General features: G+C 38.9%; 1 protein-coding gene across 1 annotated transcript in view; it reads left to right on the forward strand.

The window, feature by feature from the left end:
• The window catches only part of LOC129225024 (uncharacterized), a 66762-nt gene extending 49917 nt beyond the window's left edge, over nt 1-16845 (forward strand). The window contains exons 11-15 of the mRNA XM_054859570.1: nt 2811-3017; nt 4086-5282; nt 11719-11964; nt 15833-16078; nt 16745-16845. Coding sequence (XP_054715545.1) covers nt 2811-3017; nt 4086-5282; nt 11719-11964; nt 15833-16078; nt 16745-16845 — 1997 coding nt within the window. The remainder of the gene's footprint in view (nt 1-2810; nt 3018-4085; nt 5283-11718; nt 11965-15832; nt 16079-16744) is intronic.
• Nucleotides 16846-17481: the final 636 nt, after the last annotated feature.

A 17481-nucleotide genomic window follows, 5' to 3' on the forward strand; every position in this document is an offset into this window, starting at 1 on the left:
GTGCGAAAGATAGTTTCTAAATGTTTTTAGGAGGGAGAGCTCTCGAATTTTGTATCTATTTTCCTGATATCACCAAAGATGGCTTAAAAATATGGTTTTATACCTCAAAGTTAAAAAAATTTCTGGGTAGAACCCCGAAACCTGTCTTTCCCTCTAAAGTAGCAAGCACAGCCAAAAAGTACATATTAGGGCTTTAATTCTGAAAACTTTCCTTTAGAAAACTCCTATCCTCTTTTCTAAAGTCGCAACACATAGCCTAAAATTACGTTTTCAAAACTTTGATACTTCAATATCGATTTGTGAAAACAACATTTGAACCTTGACTATTCTTTATCTCCTAACGTGATCAAAGATAGCTTAAAATACGTTTTTAGGACTTAAGTTTCGGAGTTTTTCCGAGAGAGATAGCTTAATCACCCCTCCACCCCCCCCCCCTAATCTAACGTCTCCAAAGTCTAAAACTGAGTTTTGGAAAAATCAATTTTGAAAACTTTCCGAGGAAGGAAAGCCGAACTCCTCAGATCTTTTCCTATAACGTCTCCAGAGATAGCCCAAAATTTCTCTGATAGAAATTTTCGTGGGTGGGAAGGCTCACTAATCCTTCCTTCTCAAAGATGGCCTGAAATGAAATTCAACTTTAAGAAAGGTTTTGGGAGGGAAATCTCCCTCAGCCTCTTTTCACTCCTAACATTATCAATACCAAACAAAGCCTAAAGTCGTGGGTCAATTACGGAACTTTTCCATGAGAGAGCCGCCCGGCTTCACAACATTGTTATGCCATTAGGTGTTAGGGAACCCTTTAACGTCACCAAAATAACCCCGAATTGCGTTTTTGAGACTTTGATGCCGAACAATTTTCAAAGAAGCCGAACCTTCCCCATTCCACCAAAGATACTCTTAAACATGATTTCAATTTAAAAAAATATTTCAGTAAGAAACCTCAGCAGCTCCCCTCTCTCCCCTAACGCCTCTGCGTTAGAACACACATGCAATTGCATTCCCAAAGATAGCCTAAAATTGCATATTTCACAGCTGAAAATTTTCGAATTGAGTATTAGACCATTCTCGATTTTCTTAACCTCTCCACAAAGTTGGCAAAGCTGCATTTATAAACTTTGATTTAGGAACATTTCCTTGCGGTGCCCACAGATCCCCTAACGTCAACAAAGAAACACTAAAAGAGACTTTTAGTTTTGAAAAAAATCAGGAACAAACCCAACCCTCCCTTTCCTTTTACATTACTAAAAATTGCCTAAAATGTCGATTTTTTACGCAAATCAAGCAATTTTCTCCAAGTGTGCCCCCCCCCCTTCTTTTTTTCTTTTGTAAATATGTAGAAATCAATTATGTCTTTTTTTTCTTTAATTAAATTTTTAGTTTTAATTTAAACACCTTTGACAGTTTAATGTATTAGCTATTTCACAACAAAAGGGCGGCAAATTGAGGGACTGCCCCTGGCGGCAAACATTGTAGCTACGTCAGTGGGTACACATATTTTTTCAATTAAGTGACAGGAAGAAGTATTCGTCCTTTCTTCAGATATCAACTACATAAAGAATAACTGTTGAGGTAAGTGTGAAACATTTTCTGTAGACGAAATAATAGTATATGCAGGGGTGATTGTGACTCCATGAAAAAATACCTGAACTTTTTTTTTCCTCCAAGAAGAAAAAGTGTTTTGATGCGCATGTATATACACATTACGTGTATGTATACATCATATTAGGTATATAAATAATTTAGATACATAATTATTTGTTGAGGCTAAAGCTCGAAGTTTTAATTGGACTTAATACGTCTATGTGCATGGTGGGAATTAAATTCTTTTAATTTTTCACATTTCTTAAAATTTTTCAAAGAATGTTTTATTTTCCTCCTTTGTATCTGAATCCTTAACCATTAATAACATTCATTTACTAATGACTAAAGCCTAAAACGCCAGTATTTTTTAATGATTCCCGTTTCTTTTATGAGCATTTGTAGAAGAATGTTGCATTGCAATAATGCCTTCACACCATCATTAGCATATGTAAACGGCACACACAAGAAACACAAAACCAAAATCCAGCCCTATCAATTTTTTTTACACTCTATTTCCATCTTTTCATTGTAGGAATCCACTCTGTTTAACCATTCCCAATTAAACTTGTTCTTCTTTCCTTCATCGATGGAGCCAATATCTTCAGATTTATCTAGATATCTTATTTTTTAAATGAGAACATGCAAAGTTCAAATGAATAAATTTATCAAACAAAAAAAGTGACGAAATGAAAAGTAAGAGTTAACTAGTAAAATTTAATTAAACAAACTAATTTATATTTACGAGAAGCATATTAATAAGGATAAAGTATAATTAGAACTAGTTCAATAACAACAGAACGCACACAGATCAAGATCATAAACCAGAATATAAAATAAAGAAAATATTTGCATACGATCAATTCCTCCAACTGCCATAAAGAACAAAGGCAGGAGTCGAAGCTCTTATCACTTTTTCCTTCCTACCTTCCCCCAGTTTACAAAACATGACCGTAGCTTACGCTTTATGTTTATATCAAATGTCTTCAATTTGGATTTTTTCCCTTCATTAAACATCGCCCTAAATTTTACTAAAGTGGGGTTTTCTGAAAATATAGAAGTTCCGGTATTTTCGAAGATGAAGATACCGGAATTTACGATGAAAATACCGGAAATCCGGTAAAATACCGGAACACAATCACCCCTGATTATATGTTTGCACCATTATAAAAGAAAAAAAAACTTTTGTTTACTTGCAAAGTACGTAACTTTGGATTTTATTTTTTGTTAAGGTCTTAAAGTCACTTATGATATGAGCATGCCTCCTGGACAACGTGTGAAAAGCCTGCTGATTCGTTGCAGTAACAGTTCTGTTATCTTCACTGATTGCTATGAGCCAGTGAAGCCTTACCGCACTTATTTCATAGCTATGATTGGATACTTAAAGAATGGAGGTGACGGCTTTGAAAAATTTGACGACATCGATCCGGAAGATTTTGGTAAGATTAATTAATTACTTTTCTGTTCTAGCTGTGCATTGCCAGATTTTATAAGGGTGCACAGATTTGAAAATCAGTGATGAGGAAAGATAGCAAAATATGTATGGTAGGGTGCGCCGAAAGAAACTTTTTTTCCTAATATCGACAATGGATAGTGCGAAAAAAATGCCATTGGTAACACTAGATTCATATAAAAAAAGTTTGAGGTGTGACATAGTTCCTTCTTTTGCCGCAAATGCGTTGACGTTTTGCCTTTCTTTTTTTGAAATTTTGTAAAAACATTAAAATTTTGTTTTTGCCCCATTTATCAAAAAAATTACATAGTTACTTGCATACTGTCGGACCACAGATTGTATAGAATTGGCAAACGTTCAGTTAAGAAGAGTTTATCTGAATGAGGGAGAAAAATAAAAATCTAATGTGCGTGTTCCACTCATATCAATGAGTCTCAGCTTAATTAAGAGACTAACATACATCTGCAAACCGCTGACATCCCTAAAAACAAATAGCTGCATCCATTTCCGCCTGTAAACCGGCCTTTCCATACAATCCGTAGTCCGACAGTACGATGCATTTTTAGATGCTTGATGTGTTATAAACTTTGCTTAAAAATTTTAAAATTTATAAAATGTTATTAGAAAACTTCGTGCAGTTCTCAATTTGCTTAGCGTTCAAAACCAATGGGAACAACTCACAACCCACTCCTAATTCGGAACGAATTGTAGTCGGATTAAACGACTATGAGAACGGGGGGGGGGGGGGAGTGCCAGAACTTTTTGCAAAGCCAGGGAAAATCTTAAAACTGACGCCTTAACACATCTTCTTTTAGATTTCCACACCGAGTTTCAACTGACCCCCCCCCCCCCCCCAAAAAAAAGTAAGGCAACTTTGCGGCTCTCATTAGCTGTTGCACGGGGGAAGGGCTTGCTCCCCGCAGATCCAGTGCTGAAAGACACTTATGGATAGCAGTAAGAACAAAGAGGCAGAATTATCAATAAACTTCAAGATTTCTTCTATTCTCTTTTAACCTTTCAAAACCCGTTAAAAACGTGTTTTATTTATTTTCAGGGCAACCTGAGATTTTACTCATTGTCGACTATTTACGGACAGTTTATGAAGTTCGTCCACAAATGGATGATAGAATTTCATTAATAAACCTAACACCTATTCACCAGAAACTTACAAAAGCACCAATGATGCCCACACGAAATATATTACTTGCACCTCCTTTGACAACGTCTGCCATGACACTTGACGTGGAAAACAAAGTAACAGAAACGGAAGTAAATACAAGAGTTGATGACACACTCTTTTCTAAAGATGATGTTCATGCAAGTGTAGTTGCCACTAACGTTACCAGTTTTAATGATGCAGCAAATTTAGAGATAAGTAAGAGGTCAAACGAAAGCGTAAATGTTTCTTATGATGCTGATGAAAAACCATCAGGAAAATACGACAATGTGTCACATGTTGAGAAACGTGACAGTTTGGATCCTTCTGGACAAATAGGAGAAGCAGCCCGTGGATTTATTATTATTGAACTTCCAGAAATTAAACACCCACAAGTTATCAATAAATCAAGGAATAGCGATTTGGTTAACCATAATCCGGAAAGGGACTTTACTGATAAGGAAAACAAAAATAACGCCAACGTCTCTGTAAAAGATCACTCTCAAAATGAAGGTACATATAGTACAGTGAGTGACGAAGCTGTCGAAACTGAGAATTCTCTGAAGCCATGTACAATAGGTCACAAGACAATAAAGAAGCAACTTCTTGAAGAATTTATGAATTTATTGAATAGTTCCATTCATAAGAGTCAAGCAAATGGTACTCTTGGGAAAGAACAAGTTTCTTTTACAAATCTTAGTAGTCATAGCACCAAGAGAGAGCAAGATCAATACAAAACAGTTCCTACGAATAAAGACATTCTGGAATATGAAAATAGTCAAGAGCAAATGTCTCATGAAAGCGGTCCCGTGTTAAATCATGCAATGGAGGTGAGAATGAATGTAACTGATGAATCTCTTTTTTCAAGATTACATGAGCCATTTACATTGACCCATCCGATTTTTCAAGGACCAGAAAGATTCCAACAAGAAAGTGAAAATAAATCGAGCAACAGGTTTTCCACAAATTATTCACATGCTCACATAATGATTGGAGCAGCTGCAAATCATCTTGAAAACACATCAAATGAAACAAATATTCCTTTAGATATTTTCAAAACAGATGAACTTCTGACAAGGATGACTGAGAATAGCAGTAACGGCTTGACAGTGTTAGGAGAAAATAATTACGAGAGAGTATTTGAAATTCATACTGCAAATAATGTAAAGAATGACTCACTTTCTGTTACTCAAGAAGTTGAAGGCATTAAAAAAGTTTCGACTGCAAACTTAGAGCAGAGCGAAACCTTACAGTTAGATGAAAAAGCAGCAAACGAAGTAAAGGAGTTAAATGATTTCATTTCTGGTAACTTTGACAGTTTTAATCATAGCACAGATAATCGTCATGGAGGCGCAAAAATAAATGCTGTGATAGCATCTCTTATTAAAGACTCAAATAAAACTGAATGGGAAGAAAATAATACACGGGATTTTAATCCAGGATTTAAGTATGGGATAACACTGGCACAACTTTTATCAGGAAAACCAAAGGCTAAACTTGATCTTGAAAACTTACACAACTCTGCATCAAACTTTCAGAAAACAAAAGAATATGAGAACATGTCTTTTAATGCTTTAATGAATGCATTACGAAGCAAAATAGCTAAAGTATCTGGAAAAAACTCAACCAATGTGAAGACCACCCAGTTAGTTTCAAATTTAACAAATGATTTAGGCCAACTGTTTCATGTTCTGTTGACAAGATTTCCAATAGAAACACTTAAATTTATTTCTAATGAAATTCATAGAATTGGAGAGAAAAACAAGGAAAATACCACTATTAGTTCATCTATAAAACCAAATATAGAAGAGTCAAAATTGCAAGAACATCCTTCTTTGTCTCCTTCAATAGGAAACACCACGTCATTTGAAAGGGATTCGTACTCCTTGAAACATATTTTCGAAGTTACGAAATCCTATTTATTTCCTGGTATTTCTGTGGACCCTGAAACACCAGCTACTGTGAGTGATATAAATGTTACAGTTACTGACACCTTACAGAGAGAAAATCAGAGTTTGTCTGACATTCATTTTGTAAAACAAAATAATGGTTCTGGAAACCTAACAGAAGATCTCCAAAAAGATTTTCGCCCTTTACAAGATAAAAACATGGTTAGTTCCACTCATTCAATTTTTGCAGAAGAAATAGGAACTGCGCAACCAATCGAGAAAGTAGCTCACAATCTAGATTTGCTGCCAAACTCCAAGAAACAAGGATCAGAAGACTTGGAAAAGAGCAGCAACAGCACCCTGGAAAACAGCAATGAATCTCACCATGGAAATATGTAACAGAGTGCTTGAGTAGTTCTTCAGATTTTTAATGGTTTACTTCATCACAAAATCTATTGTTTTGGATGTTTAAAAAATATGTAACACAGTTTATATGATTCTTTTTGGCAATTGGAAAGAAAAAAAAAAATAAGTAAAGGTGGTCCTCGTTGATATTTTGGTAGAGCTTCAGATATTTGGGATCCCTTTGCATATTTTATTGCTATTATTATTGTTTTGAAAATCTTAAAAAGGACAAAACTTCGGGGATTTTCTAAAAAAATAAATGAGTTAAAATATTTATTTTTTCTACATATTTTGAGTTAAATTATCATGCTAAGAACATTTTTTACATTATATTTGCTTCTTTTTTCATAGAACACAGAAACATTTTGTAAAATTTGTAAACCAAAAGCAATAAAAAGATTTTAAAAATAGGTAGGGAAATCATTAATTTTTAGTCTGATGAACTGTACAATTCAGAATAAAAAAAATGCCGTTTCCTTTAGAATTTGCTCGGATTCCACGTGATTTTTTCACTTTTTGTCATGAAAGCTAGAATTCTTTTCCTAACAAATACAAATACAAATGTGACGACCAGCAACAGGCACTAGGCCCAGCTAGGCTGGTCCTAGTCAATTAATTAGTCCCCAATGAAGATCAATGGCCCTCTTAAAGCTATCCACTCCCTTGCTCATTACCGCCTCTTCCGGTAAGCTATTCCAAGTGCCCACGACCCTGCTAAAGTAGTAGTTTTTCCTGATTTCCAAGTTAGCCTGAGATTTAAATAGCTTAAAACAATGACCCCTTGTCCTGCTTTCCCCGCAAAAATTTAATCCATTTACATCTTTCATTTTGATAAATTTAAATAACTGAATCATGTCCCCTCTGACTCTCCTTTGCTCCAGGCTATACATGTTAAGCCTATTAAGTCTGGTATCATAATCTAAATCTGAGAGTCCCCTTACTAATTTAGTTACCCTTCTTTGAACCCTTTCCAATACAAAAATATCTTTCTTCAGATAAGGCGACCAAAACTGAACAGCATACTCCAAATGAGGTCTTACTAAACTCCTATATAAAGGCAGAAGAACTTTCTTAGATTTGTTTGAAATAGATCTATTGATGAACCCAAGCATTTTGTTGGCTTTGTTACTAGCAATACTGCACTGTTGACTAAACTTGAAGTCCTGATTTATAAAGACACCCAGATCCATAACATTTTCTGCCTGATTTATGACTGAACCCTGTAAACGATATCTCATACGCTTATTTCCAAGACCTAAGTGTAGCACTTGACATTTCCCTACATTAACTGCCATACCCCATTTATCTGCCCACTTAGTAATATGATCTAAATCCTCTTGCAGCTGTTTTACTTGTTCTTCATTTTCGACAATCCCCATAACTTTTACATCGTCAGCAAAACAATTCATGCTTCCAGAAATATTTTCATTGATGTCATTCATAAATATAATAAACAAAAGAGGCCCTAAAACTGATCCCTGAGGAACCCCACTTAAAACATCACTCCAATTAGAATGATTTCCTCTCACAACTACTCTTTGCTTCCTACCAGTAAGCCAATTTCTAACCCAAAGTAAAGTTTTTCCTCCTATTCCAATGTCAGCTAACTTGCTGAGAAGAGCAACATGCGGTACCTTGTCAAAAGCTTTTTGAAAATCAATATAAACAACATCCACACATTTTTTGTTATCTAAAGCTGAGGTAACCTTGTCGTAGAAATGCAATAAATTAGTAGTACAGGATTTACCTTTCCTGAAACCATACTGCAAACTAGTCAACATACTATTAGTCTCTAAGAACATCATGATCTTAATTTTGATCAAAGTTTCGAAAATCTTACAAATCACCGAAGTCAAACTTACAGGTCTATAATTCCCAGCAATACCTTTAGACCCCTTCTTGAAGAGTGGCGTTATGTTAGCCAGCTTCCAGTCCTCTGGCACCGTCCCCGAGGAAACAAGAAAGAAATTATTATTGCTGTATTCAAACTTTTGTTTTTTTTTTCAACAATTTTCTAGGTCATATTGCAATAAGTCTTCTGATATCTTCCACAATCTGTTTCCTTAGAGTTTACCCCAATTCAGTAAATTCAACTTTTGCAATAACATTTTCCTTCTTATATTTCATCTCTCTCCTTTTCTCTAAAAGCTGTTGTGCGCCTTCCGAGATTTTCTTAAGCTTGTCTTTTTCCAATCCAGCAGCACTTTAAACCAATTCAATGAACAACACAAATTGACAGAATTCAATTAATTTATTGCTTTCTTCAGCGTCCTCCAGCAGTTCTTTTTTTCAGTTCTAAGCTAGAAGTCTAGCTTTTAATCTTTTCAAAAGCTATGGTAGAATTCTCTGTTTTTGAAGTTTAACTAGTTTCTGTTTTTTCAATGCAACTTGAATCTTTACCTTGCTAGGTACCAGCCTATGATCCCTTACAGAGTTAAATCTATTTAACATAGCGCAATCAATAAAAGTACTTCTTCTCAGATAGGATAGAGTAGATTTCACTTGTACCATCATTCAGACTTCTCCATGTCAATTCTTTTTATATTTGATGAGTCCATGGCATAAAAATGTTTGCGGGGACTCCAGGTCAGTGGACTCCGGAACTCCTCTTCAACCGTTTACAGCTCCAGATGATCATTGCAATCAGTAGCGAACACGCGCGCGCGCTACTCTACTCAACTCGGGAGGGATAACACACGTGCGCTCCGTCGAAGCGAGGTTGTTCCTGGAGAGCTTGCGTACAGCGTGGTTCGCCCGACAGCGAACTTTTCAAATGTTTCCTTTTACTGTTTAAAGTTTTAATGTTTTAGTAGCCTTTTGCTCAGTTTTTAATGTTCATGTAGATCTTTTACAACAATAAATATATTTAAAGGATAAGCATTACAGCGTCTTTAGCGGTGACCCGGTGAACTGTGAATATGCAACCATATCAATGTGGAGTTAGAGTTGGTGCTGCTATGTGACTTTAGTTATGCCTGCTGTTGTTTCGAGCTACTTTAGCGACTGTTTTCCGTTTTCTGGTACAAATGGATACTTTCAAGGCTGACGCTAAATGTCGGATTTCTACTTCGCAACTGGAATGGAGGTGAGTTATCTATTTCTGTGACCGAGAGAGTTCCCCCCCCCCCACACACACAATATTACAATATTTTGTCTTGTATTTTCATTCTGTAATATGTCTGAAAACGAACAAGCAGCTCTTAACAGCTTGCAACAGCAAATTACGCAGTTGACATTACGGATTGGTAAATTAACGCATGAGAGGGGTCGCTCGCCTTACAGAAAGCAGTCTAACTTCCGCGATAGAACTGACAGCAGAAACGGGCAATATACTCGGGGCAATTCCGATTTTTGTTTCTACCACAATCGTTTGGGTCAAAAAGCAAACAAGTGCAGGCGACCTTGTGCATTCGCCCAAAAAGAACTAGTCAATGCTACCACTCACGATGGGGCAGGTAGCGAGATGTGTTTGGTAAAAACCACAAATCGACTCTGTGTTTATGATCCGAGTTCGAATACCAAGTTTCTTATAGATACAGGTAGTGATGTTTCGTGCATTCCCGTCAAGGGTAATCAGCAAAATTGTCCAAATGCTTTTGAATTGTTTGCTGCAAATCGTTCAAAGATAAAAACATATGGAAGAAAACTGCTGCAATTAAGTTTGGGTCTCAGACGTGCATTCAAATGGCACTTTATTATAGCTGATGTTCCTATGCCCATCATCGGAGCAGATTTTTTGACACATTTTAATTTATTGGTCGACCTAAAACGCAAACGATTAATTGACGGTATTACCAAATTGGGTTCCCGCGGTAGTCTTGACTTTAGCCAACAGACAGCAGTCAAAGTAATAGTAGAAAATTCTATTTATCGTGCTATTTTAAGTAAATATCCAGATATAACTACGCCTAACCCAAAATTTAAATGTGTTAAACATTCCACAGAACGTCACATAGAAACAGTCGGTCCACCCGTGCATAGTCGCCCTAGGCGATTGCACCCTAAGCTGTTAGATACAGTTAAAAAAGAATTCGAGTTCATGATTGAAAAAGGTATTTGTCGACCTTCGAAAAGCCCTTGGTCGTCTCCTTTACATGTTGTCAACAAAACTTCAGGCGGAATACGTCCCGTTGGGGATTATCGAAGGCTAAATGCAAAAACTGTCCCAGACAGGTATCCTATTCCACATTTGCAGGATTTTTCTTCTTCATTGTATGGAAAGAAAATTTTCTCTAAACTTGACATTTTTCGTGCTTATCATGCAATTCCAGTTCATGAAGAGGACATCGAAAAAATGGCAATAACTACTCCGTTTGGCCTTTTTGAATTCCCTTTCCTAAACTTCGGGCTTTGTAACGCAGCTCAGTCTTTCCAGCGCTTTATTAACGAGGTTTAGAGAGACTTGGATTTTTGTTTTGCATATCTTGATGACATCCTGGTATTTTCAAAAACAGAGGGCGAGCACGTAGGACATCTTGATCAAATTTTTCAAAGACTTAATGATTACGGAATTCAGTTAAATACTTCAAAATGTGTCCTAGGGGTACCTTAGTTGTCATTTTTGGGTCATATAATTTCATGCAAAGGAATAAAACCTTTACCAGAGAAAGTGCAATTAGTTTTGGATTATAGGGAACCAAAAACTGTAAAGGAACTGCGCGCATTTTTAGGTCTAATAAATTTTTATCGTAGATTCATTCCCAAGGCAGCTAAAAAGCACGCTATTTTAAATGAATACCTTAAGAATACCCCCCAAAACACAAATAAAGAAATACAGCTCTCCAACAAAGCCAGAATTGCCTTCAATGAATGTAAACAACAGTTAGCTGAAGTAACCTTGTTGGCTCATCCATCAAACAATGTTGAACTTGTTTTATGTATGGATGCCTCAGATTTCGCAATAGGAGGTTCTCTTAACCAAGTAATTGATGGTGGTCTTCAGCCTCTTGGGTTCTTTTCTCGAAAACTTTCTGACACAGAAAACCGCTATAGTACATACGATCGGGAATTGTTGGCCATTTTTGCAGGGATAAAACATTTTTGGTACATGCTAGAGGGAAGACAGTTTTGTGTATATACTGTTCATAAGCCTCTTACTTTTGCATTTCGCCAAAAATCTGAAAAATCCTCACCTAGGCAAAATAGGCAACTAGATTACATTGCACAATTCACAACAGATATCCGTTTTGTTAAGTGGTCTGAAAATATTGCTGCTGACACTCTCTCTCGGTTATCAGTTTTAGATACTCCCTCTAATGTCGAGTTCTCTACTGAGCTTGAAAAGGCATGCATGTTTCCTGCCTTGAGTGTCAACCAGATAAATCTTCCTTCGTTGACGGACTTTGTTGCTATCGCAGCAGAACAGAAGTTGGATACAGAGCTACAGAAACTTCTTGTTTGTACGCCGCCGGAAAATAGCCTCAACCTACAGCCCATGCAGCTTGGCCAGGGCACAACTCTATATTGTGATGTGCGAGATGCAAGTATCCGTCCATACGTCCCAGTGAAGTTCCGCAGGAAAGTTTTCCTGAACTTTCACCGCTTGTCACACCCAGGCATTAAAGCTTCGCGTAAACTACTGCAGAAGCATTTCGTTTGGCCCGGGATGCACAAGGACATAGCGGAATGGACTCGTGCTTGTATTCAGTGCCAGAGGTCTAAGGTGCACCGACATACAGTTAGCCCTCTGAGAAGCTTCAATCTGCCTTCACAACGGTTTAGCCATGTCCACGTCGACCTCGTTGGACCATTCACTCCTTCGAATGGATATCGTTATTTGCTAACTTGTGTTGACCGCTACACACATTGGCCAGAAGCCGTCCCTCTGGTTGACATTTTTGCAGACACAGTAGCACGACAGTTTTACAGAACGTGGATCTGTCGGTTTGGAGTTCCAGATTTTGTCACTACTGACCAAGGTAGACAGTTCGTGTCCGAACTCTTTACGTCTCTTACAAAGTTCCTGGGAATCTACAAAATTCGGACATCACCCTACCATCCGTCTTCTAATGGACTGGTGGAAAGGTTCCACCGTTCCCTCAAGCAGTCGTTACGCTGTCACACTTCGACTCATTGGGATGAGGTTCTTCCTACAGTGCTTTTGGGGCTCCGAACAGCTTACAAAGCTGACCTTTCTGCAACCGCTGCAGAAATGGTGTACGGCTCATCTTTGCGTCTTCCAGGAGAGTTTTTCCAGCCCATGGACACCAGCATAGTCCTCGACCCTACCAAGTTTGTGCACAAGCTGTGAGACTGTATGTCATCCTTAAAGCCAGTGCCTACTAGTGCCCACTGCAAACGCAGTCCTTTTGTGCAGAAGGACTTGTTAATGTCGACTCATGTGTTCCTTCGCATCGACTCTCTACGAAAGTCTTTGGAGCCAACTTATTCCGGTCCTCATGAAGTGCTCGCTAGACAGGAAAAGACTTTTCGCATTAAAATCAACAACAAAGAAGCAGTTGTGAGTATCAATCAGCTAAAACCTGCTTTCCTTTGGGTTACGGATACTGTATCAACCCCATCACCTCCAGTACAACCTGAAAAATTGACTCCGGCATCCTTGGAACTACCTACTAGTGCTCCATCGAAAACCACAGAGGAGTTTTACACCACGCGATCAGGGCGTCGTGTTCGATTCTATAAGTATTCATAAAGCGTATCGTTGTCACTGGAGGGGGGAGTACTGTGGGGACTCCAGGTCAGTGAACTCCGGAACTCCTCTTCAACCGTTTACAGCTCCAGATGATCATCGCAATCAGTAGCGAACACGCGCGCGCGCTACTCAACTCAGCTCGGGAGGGATAACACACGTGCGCTCCGTCGAAGCGAGGTTGTTCCTGGAGAGCTTGCGTACAGCGTGGTTCGCCCGACAGCGAACTTTTCAAATGTTCCCTTTTACTGTTTAAAGTTTTAATGTTTTAGTAGCCTTTTGCTCAGTTTTTAATGTTCATGTAGATCTTTTACAACAATAAATATATTTAAAGGATAAGCATTACAGCGTCTTTAGCGGTGACCCGGTGAACTGTGAATATGCAACCATATCAATGTGGAGTTAGAGTTGGTGCTGCTATGTGACTTTAGTTATGCCTGCTGTTGTTTCGAGCTACTTTAGCGACTGTTTTCCGTTTTCTGGTACAAATGGATACTTTCAAGGCTGACGCTAAATGTCGGATTTCTACTTCGCAACTGGAATGGAGGTGAGTTATCTATTTCTGTGACCGAGAGAGTTCCCCCCCCCCCCCCACACACACAATATTACAATATTTTGTCTTGTATTTTCATTCTGTAATATGTCTGAAAACGAACAAGCAGCTCTTAACAGCTTGCAACAGCAAATTACGCAGTTGACATTACGGATTGGTAAATTAACGCATGAGAGGGGTCGCTCGCCTTACAGAAAGCAGTCTAACTTCCGCGATAGAACTGACAGCAGAAACGGGCAATATACTCGGGGCAATTCCGATTTTTGTTTCTACCACAATCGTTTGGGTCAAAAAGCAAACAAGTGCAGGCGACCTTGTGCATTCGCCCAAAAAGAACTAGTCAATGCTACCACTCACGATGGGGCAGGTAGCGAGATGTGTTTGGTAAAAACCACAAATCGACTCTGTGTTTATGATCCGAGTTCGAATACCAAGTTTCTTATAGATACAGGTAGTGATGTTTCGTGCATTCCCGTCAAGGGTAATCAGCAAAATTGTCCAAATGCTTTTGAATTGTTTGCTGCAAATCGTTCAAAGATAAAAACATATGGAAGAAAACTGCTGCAATTAAGTTTGGGTCTCAGACGTGCATTCAAATGGCACTTTATTATAGCTGATGTTCCTATGCCCATCATCGGAGCAGATTTTTTGACACATTTTAATTTATTGGTCGACCTAAAACGCAAACGATTAATTGACGGTATTACCAAATTGGGTTCCCGCGGTAGTCTTGACTTTAGCCAACAGACAGCAGTCAAAGTAATAGTAGAAAATTCTATTTATCGTGCTATTTTAAGTAAATATCCAGATATAACTACGCCTAACCCAAAATTTAAATGTGTTAAACATTCCACAGAACGTCACATAGAAACAGTCGGTCCACCCGTGCATAGTCGCCCTAGGCGATTGCACCCTAAGCTGTTAGATACAGTTAAAAAAGAATTCGAGTTCATGATTGAAAAAGGTATTTGTCGACCTTCGAAAAGCCCTTGGTCGTCTCCTTTACATGTTGTCAACAAAACTTCAGGCGGAATACGTCCCGTTGGGGATTATCGAAGGCTAAATGCAAAAACTGTCCCAGACAGGTATCCTATTCCACATTTGCAGGATTTTTCTTCTTCATTGTATGGAAAGAAAATTTTCTCTAAACTTGACATTTTTCGTGCTTATCATGCAATTCCAGTTCATGAAGAGGACATCGAAAAAATGGCAATAACTACTCCGTTTGGCCTTTTTGAATTCCCTTTCCTAAACTTCGGGCTTTGTAACGCAGCTCAGTCTTTCCAGCGCTTTATTAACGAGGTTTAGAGAGACTTGGATTTTTGTTTTGCATATCTTGATGACATCCTGGTATTTTCAAAAACAGAGGGCGAGCACGTAGGACATCTTGATCAAATTTTTCAAAGACTTAATGATTACGGAATTCAGTTAAATACTTCAAAATGTGTCCTAGGGGTACCTTAGTTGTCATTTTTGGGTCATATAATTTCATGCAAAGGAATAAAACCTTTACCAGAGAAAGTGCAATTAGTTTTGGATTATAGGGAACCAAAAACTGTAAAGGAACTGCGCGCATTTTTAGGTCTAATAAATTTTTATCGTAGATTCATTCCCAAGGCAGCTAAAAAGCACGCTATTTTAAATGAATACCTTAAGAATACCCCCCAAAACACAAATAAAGAAATACAGCTCTCCAACAAAGCCAGAATTGCCTTCAATGAATGTAAACAACAGTTAGCTGAAGTAACCTTGTTGGCTCATCCATCAAACAATGTTGAACTTGTTTTATGTATGGATGCCTCAGATTTCGCAATAGGAGGTTCTCTTAACCAAGTAATTGATGGTGGTCTTCAGCCTCTTGGGTTCTTTTCTCGAAAACTTTCTGACACAGAAAACCGCTATAGTACATACGATCGGGAATTGTTGGCCATTTTTGCAGGGATAAAACATTTTTGGTACATGCTAGAGGGAAGACAGTTTTGTGTATATACTGTTCATAAGCCTCTTACTTTTGCATTTCGCCAAAAATCTGAAAAATCCTCACCTAGGCAAAATAGGCAACTAGTTTACATTGCACAATTCACAACAGATATCCGTTTTGTTAAGTGGTCTGAAAATATTGCTGCTGACACTCTCTCTCGGTTATCAGTTTTAGATACTCCCTCTAATGTCGAGTTCTCTACTGAGCTTGAAAAGGCATGCATGTTTCCTGCCTTGAGTGTCAACCAGATAAATCTTCCTTCGTTGACGGACTTTGTTGCTATCGCAGCAGAACAGAAGTTGGATACAGAGCTACAGAAACTTCTTGTTTGTACGCCGCCGGAAAATAGCCTCAACCTACAGCCCATGCAGCTTGGCCAGGGCACAACTCTATATTGTGATGTGCGAGATGCAAGTATCCGTCCATACGTCCCAGTGAAGTTCCGCAGGAAAGTTTTCCTGAACTTTCACCGCTTGTCACACCCAGGCATTAAAGCTTCGCGTAAACTACTGCAGAAGCATTTCGTTTGGCCCGGGATGCACAAGGACATAGCGGAATGGACTCGTGCTTGTATTCAGTGCCAGAGGTCTAAGGTGCACCGACATACAGTTAGCCCTCTGAGAAGCTTCAATCTGCCTTCACAACGGTTTAGCCATGTCCACGTCGACCTCGTTGGACCACTCACTCCTTCGAATGGATATCGTTATTTGCTAACTTGTGTTGACCGCTACACACATTGGCCAGAAGCCGTCCCTCTGGTTGACATTTTTGCAGACACAGTAGCACGACAGTTTTACAGAACGTGGATCTGTCGGTTTGGAGTTCCAGATTTTGTCACTACTGACCAAGGTAGACAGTTCGGGTCCGAACTCTTTACGTCTCTTACAAAGTTCCTGGGAATCTACAAAATTCGGACATCACCCTACCATCCGTCTTCTAATGGACTGGTGGAAAGGTTCCACCGTTCCCTCAAGCAGTCGTTACGCTGTCACACTTCGACTCATTGGGATGAGGTTCTTCCTACAGTGCTTTTGGGGCTCCGAACAGCTTACAAAGCTGACCTTTCTGCAACCGCTGCAGAAATGGTGTACGGCTCATCTTTGCGTCTTCCAGGAGAGTTTTTCCAGCCCATGGACACCAGCATAGTCCTCGACCCTACCAAGTTTGTGCACAAGCTGTGAGACTGTATGTCATCCTTAAAGCCAGTGCCTACTAGTGCCCACTGCAAACGCAGTCCTTTTGTGCAGAAGGACTTGTTAATGTCGACTCATGTGTTCCTTCGCATCGACTCTCTACGAAAGTCTTTGGAGCCAACTTATTCCGGTCCTCATGAAGTGCTCGCTAGACAGGAAAAGACTTTTCGCATTAAAATCAACAACAAAGAAGCAGTTGTGAGTATCAATCAGCTAAAACCTGCTTTCCTTTGGGTTACGGATACTGTATCAACCCCATCACCTCCAGTACAACCTGAAAAATTGACTCCGGCATCCTTGGAACTACCTACTAGTGCTCCATCGAAAACCACAGAGGAGTTTTACACCACGCGATCAGGGCGTCGTGTTCGATTCTATAAGTATTCATAAAGCGTATCGTTGTCACTGGAGGGGGGAGTACTGTGGGGACTCCAGGTCAGTGAACTCCGGAACTCCTCTTCAACCGTTTACAGCTCCAGATGATCATCGCAATCAGTAGCGAACACGCGCGCGCTACTCAACTCAGCTCGGGAGGGATAACACACGTGCGCTCCGTCGAAGCGAGGTTGTTCCTGGAGAGCTTGCGTACAGCGTGGTTCGCCCGACAGCGAACTTTTCAAATGT

This window comes from Uloborus diversus, chromosome 6, assembly GCF_026930045.1.
Source record: "Uloborus diversus isolate 005 chromosome 6, Udiv.v.3.1, whole genome shotgun sequence".
Taxonomy (NCBI): Eukaryota; Metazoa; Arthropoda; class Arachnida; order Araneae; family Uloboridae; genus Uloborus; species Uloborus diversus.